Source organism: Eulemur rufifrons, chromosome 7 (genome assembly GCF_041146395.1).
Source record: "Eulemur rufifrons isolate Redbay chromosome 7, OSU_ERuf_1, whole genome shotgun sequence".
NCBI lineage: Eukaryota > Metazoa > Chordata > Mammalia > Primates > Lemuridae > Eulemur > Eulemur rufifrons.
In genome coordinates, this window is record NC_090989.1 from 52,945,016 (window position 1) to 52,951,015 (window position 6,000).

Sequence of the window (6,000 nt, forward strand, 5' to 3'; positions counted from 1 at the left end):
CACTTCCCAGCTCCAGAGAGTACTGTTACTGCAAAGGCAAAAGTCTTTTAAATCATAGCAAGTAGTCCACAAGTTTACTAACTGCATATAAAGTGCTCCTCAGCAAGGTCCCGGGTACCCACGGTGCCAGTTGTAGGGATGAGATCTCAAAAAGAAAACCACAAACTAGAAACAGATTTAAATAATGGCATTCATCTCTGGAGATGAGATTACGGGCAATTTTAGTATTTTTCTACACATTTTCTTGTGTTTTCCTGAGTTCTCTACAATGAGTATTTTTATTACTGTTACAATCAGAAAATACATAGTTTGTGTTTTGTAGAGGTGCATGTGTTTTAAAAAATGAGCAAGCTGTCTTCCAGTCCTTTCTGCCGTTCCAAAACTTGCTTACTCTGTTTACAAACATACCCAGTCTGAACTCTGTGAGCTCCACGGCTCTCTGTCGCCAAGTTTGGGGTGAAGTGTCCTTCTCTGGCTAGGAAGACAGAAGCCAGGACTTGCTAATCCGCGCTCGGCGTTCCCAGCAGGACCAAAGAAGGCATCTCCCCAAAGCCCAGCCAGCACCCAGGCGCTCGGCGACGAGAGCACCCACCTGGACGGGGGTTTCAGGTTGTTCTTCCGGAGGAGTTCCTCCTCGTAGCGGAGCAGCTTCAGCTTCTCCACCAAGTCCTCCATCACCACGAACATGTGGTAGGCCGCGCCAGGCCCCCGCTCCACGATCACCTCTCCGGCCCCTTCGCCACGGGACCTAGGCACCCCATCCTCCAAACCCGACGGCGTGACCACAGCCGCGGCGGCAGCCATAGCAGGACAGACAGAAACAGCCCAGCTGGGGTCGGGCCCACAGACCTCTGCGGCCTAGGCCGTCTGCGCTGCAGCAGCCAGGACCTCCGCGACCCGTTACCAGGCGACCGCCAGACAACCCGTCACCAGGGAAACTAGACTCCGCCTCCTTCCCGCCCTCCATGTTTCTTCCGAATTCCCTCCAACCAGGACGGGTTTCCTCGATGACGTCATTAGGTCCGCCCCTTCCTTCCCTCGCCTCTTGCCGGGTGTGGCCAGGTGACGTTCCCGCCCCTTTTGGAGGCGTGGCGTCCTGCACTCGAGCTCCCTCTCTGCCTGCTTGCTGCCTGTTACAGATGAAGGAGGGGCGGCTTGCGTTTCTGCTCTGCTCGCCTGGTGACTCTTAGCTGGCATGAGGCGTCTTGGACTTGGTGGTTACAAAAGCAAATGAGTGGGCATCGGGGTCAGATGGTAGCAGTGAAAACATTAAAGGGAAATGAAGACGCTCAGGATATAAGGCTACACTAGCTCAGCGATACCTTTTTTCAAAGTTTTTATAGTTGTAATCTATGTCATAGGTTTCACTTTATCTCAGTAACTTTCCAACAAGGGATTTTTTTTTTTTTTTAAAGCTTACTCCTTCTCTCATTAGGCAATGCTGCACTTAACAGTATATTATAAGGCTTGAGGTACTGCATTACAATACCCCTCTATTACTCCAGTGCTAGGAAAGTGGTTGGGAGGGGGCGGGCAAGAAGACAGGGTAAGCAAAACCAGGAATTGGGAAGGATTTGTTCTACTGCAAAAACAAGAATACTAAGCTCATATCCTGCTGCTTAATGTTTCAAACCCATTACATGTAGTATAAAGTGTTGGGGTACCTCGTTAAATTCAACAAAATAAAGATCTTGAAAGAAATTTCCCTGCCCTAAGTGTGGCTAAAGACAGGGTGGACAGGGTGTTACCGTATTCTGCAGCTATTGACCTAGAAAATGCAAGAAAGAGGACATAACTGACCACAGATACACCCCAGCTTTACAGTTTTTAAAAGGCTTGTGTATCAGGCAACAGCTATAAAAAATGAGGTAAGTGGTAGATGCCTGGCAGTTTCCTTGAAGAAGATAATTTAATGCAAGAGTTTGAACAAATGTTTGTGTTCATAGTGTGACTTTTAAGGGATCTCTGATCTCTTGTATCTGCCACTAAAGAATACAGAAGAATCACATTTTTTGACATAACTGCAATTTGAGATGTACCTATAATATCTTTGTGTGTTTGTTAGAAAAATGAGAAGAGAGCACTTTTCATTTTGATCAGTCCACAGCTAACTTGTTACTGATACTAATAAAGGTATCAAAGTGAAAAATCAGAAAGGCAAATACTGTTTTCTGTTCAAAGAAATACATAAAATTACTGATTTATGTAGAAAATAACCTAAAAGGGAAGCCCACCGAGAATTGCTTTTTAAATAAAAAGCAAACATTGATTGCTACTACAATTCATTAACCAGCTGCTTTTAATTAAAAAGAGTTTAAAAATTGGGTTTGACGCTACCCCACAGTTGAATTGGTCTTTCTCTTTCTTTGCCTTTTTAGAACAGTGGTTTTCCCCTTTACATCCACACCTCAATCACCACATGTGTGGGCTGGGGGTGTTGTGGTACATGTGTATAACATTCAGAGTGGTAGTAAATAGATGTATGCCTTTTTAGGATTAAAAAAAAAAAAAGAAAGCTCAAATATATGTTTTGAGGTAGTTGGTTAACCAGCAAGCAACCTGTGGCTTTTAAAATGACTGTCAAAAAGCTCTCAGGCTTTAGAAGTAAAGTGGTTACACCCAGAGAGATAGATGTTCATGCTGGTTTTGCTGCCTGCATAGAATGTTCTGACATTTTCAGGAAGTTATATTAACACATAGTATGAAATAGTCAAACGTTGCGTTTCCTTCCCAGGTACGATACTGACCCAGCCTGGCTTGAAATCAGTATGAAGAATTATTCTTCCCCTTAATTGTGGAGAAGAACAATAGAGATTAAAATATAAGATGTAGCCAGTAACTGTGGCACAAAAAGAATGAAGGAAAAGCCAAACTGTTCAATACTGAATGTTTTCCCACAAGAAAAAAAAAAAATGAGAACACTGAAAGGTCATTTAGTTTTATAAGGCCCATGGATTATTTTTGCTGAATCCTTGTTTACCCATAATAGTTGGTAACACATCAAAAGGTCTTTTCCTTGATAGGAGTTTTCTTCTTGTGTTTGAGAATGCGCTCTCAAATCCTCTTCTAGCTGTCTCAGCCAGTTGGAAGATTTGCAGAGTGTATTTGTATTAGTTTTTTGCAGGACTAGCTCATTCATTGACTAAGGAGTTAGAACCTGAAGAGAAGGGAACATTGAGGCATGTTCATACTTCCTGTATAGGATCTTAAGAGAAGTTTATCCTTGGTTTTACTGTACTGACCACTATTAATAGCAGGGCTTCTGAGTTTGACTTTTATTTCTTACAAACTATCTGTAAAGTGATTGGGGGGAATTTTTAAGACCCTTAAGGTCTTTCTGTGAATCTCTGAAAACTAAATAGCATTCTAGTCAAAAGTGATGTAAATTAAATTGATTTCCTTGGTGCTGGGGGTGAAAAGGAAGCAGGTTCAAAGATGGAGGAAGGCTTTCTAGCTGTATCTCTAAATCTAGGAGCAAGTCCTCCAAAAAGACTGGGCAGGCTTAAAGAACAAAGCTGTGTTGTGTCATAAATGGCTTAGTGCCACTCATTTAGGGTGTTACAAACTTAGAAAACCACTAATGGAGCAAAACTTTATTGAAATTACAGGAGAGGGAAAACTTTAATGCTACTCTTTGGTTTTGTGGCTGGGCCTGAGAATTAAACTGGCATAAAATAGATTAACAGGGAAAAAGCACACAGATTTTATTTAGTATTTTTATATGCACACAGGAGCCTTCATAGGAAAAATGAAAGCCAAAGAAGCAGTTAGGACTGAGAGCTTATTTGCTTTTTATTTTATTTTATTTTTTTAACAAATAACAATACATTGGTAGAGAAGTGTCAAGACAAAGGAAAAACGGTTTAAGCTTCTAGGGGTGGTAAATTGTGGAAAATTGGCTAGAAAATATATGGGTAAAAGTAACAGATAAGGATAATTTTAATAGTTTGGTTTGTGCAGACCCATTTCAGCATCCATTCCCAGTCTCCAATCATAAAAATTTTATTCTTTTCTTGGTACAGGAATGGCATCTTTCTCATTGGAAATTTTATAACTTGCTTTTAGGTAGAAAGGGGAAGGTCAGAGAGCCCTTCGTGCATCTGCTGTATCTCAAGTGCCTTCACCTCAAAATCATCAATATACAACAGTGGCATATTTTGGGATGGCATGTTCTAAACCCCATTCAACCTAATAAAAAGTGTCTGCCAAAAGTCTAGAAAGAAAAGGTCATATTCGTATGTGAAGCATTACAGTTGGTGTCTTAGAAAGCACGGTGAAGACATCATTTTTCAAAACTGTACTAGTGATCAAAGCCAGTGCACTGAGACAAAAAATAGGAGTATTTCAGAAGAAAAAACGATTGCAGGTGATATGATTAAGTAAAAAATTAAAGAGAATCTATAGGCAAGCTATTCAGACAGCTCAGCAAGTTTGGCATATATGAGATCCAAACTAAAGAAAAGTTACTGGAAATAGTCAAACAAAAATCTCAGTAATAAACAATATGTAGCACCTAGGAATAAACCTGTCATTATATGAATGGAGAAATTGTTAAGTTTCACTAAAAGTTTTGGAAAACTCCAAATATGAATACAATGTTCATGAATGAGAAAAATCAGTGTCTTTGCCCAGTCTGTAAACTCAGTGTAGTTTCAAAGAAAATTCCAAGAGAGTTGAGCCTGAAATTCATATGTAAGAGTAAATTTTAAAGGGTATGAGGAAGAAATCACAATATCAAATAGCAAGACTCCTAATAAAACTATAACTTAATGATATCACAAGAATAAATATAAAATAGCCTGAAGCAGACGAGCTTTTATTAATATATGAAAACTCAGTACACAACAGAGTTGGTATTATTAATACTAGCTAGTGGAAAACAAACTTCACAAAATTCTATTGAAACTGTGGGTTATCCATGTGGAAATAAAATTATATCCCTGATTTCCATCACATAAATATGAAATATCTGTAATGTTTTTAGAAGAAAACAAAACCTCTAGTGTAGGAAAGGATTTCTTAAAGGAAATAAAGAACAAATTTTAAAAGAGAAACTCATCAAAATTTAAGAACCTAGATACAAAATAGAATTCTACAAACAGTGAAGAAGGAAGATATTTGCTACCCATATAATGGCAATGGATTAGTCTCCAGGGTACACAAATGGATCATTGCAAAGACCCTGTGTCATCTAGAGGATTTTAGGTGTGTTCTTCTAGGTCAGGGTTTCTTGGTCTGGGTATTATTGATATTTTAGGCTGGATAATACTTAGTTGTGGTGGCAGGGGGCTATTCTGTGCATTATAAGATGTTTAATAGCATCCCTGGCCTCTACTCAGTAGATATCAGTGGTACCCAGCCCTAGTGGCAACAATCAAAAATGTCTTCAGACTTTGCCAAAAGGCCAGTGGGGACCAAATCACCCTAGTTGAGAACCATTGCTCTAAATGCATGGGTTGAAATTGCAAATGCCTTTATAAGGACCAGGCATGTATCGGTAAATGAGTGACACGTGTGTGAGGGAACTATGGGTAACTAGAAAACTCACACACCAACTCAGAGAGGTGGCATTTTTGTCAGGCAGTGATGCAGCCTGAATTTCCCATGTGTTCTGATTTTTGCAATGATTTGAACCTGGGTTTGTATGTTATTGTGAGATCCTGATGCTCTTGAGGGTGACTCTTCTGCACAGAAAATATTTCAGGGGCCATGTAAGTTTTTAAAGATATTTGACTTATTGCCTTAAAGTTTAAAATTGGAGAGCCTTTTTCTGGACTTTTTAGTTTGATATTGAAATCTTATTCAATTTATCAATGTAGTAAAATTTTGATGGTCCAGCTTAAGGGGAGGTTTACAATTTAAATTCCTATGGAGGTTTTAAATTGTTCATAAACTTGTTACATTTGTTTTAATATTGTCTGAAAAACCATTTCAGTTACTGATAAAACTCCTAAACCCAAAAGTAAAAAAAATGAAAGGAAGAGAGGTAATTAAGTTCTG

At 39.5% G+C, this 6,000-nt stretch overlaps 1 protein-coding gene across 1 annotated transcript in view; it reads right to left on the minus strand.

Moving 5' to 3' along the window:
- The window catches only part of IFT57 (intraflagellar transport 57), a 61,891-nt gene extending 60,982 nt beyond the window's left edge, over window positions 1–909 (minus strand). The window contains exon 1 of the mRNA XM_069472577.1: window positions 593–909. Coding sequence (XP_069328678.1) covers window positions 593–804 — 212 coding nt within the window. The 5' untranslated portion in view covers window positions 805–909. The remainder of the gene's footprint in view (window positions 1–592) is intronic.
- Window positions 910–6,000: the final 5,091 nt, after the last annotated feature.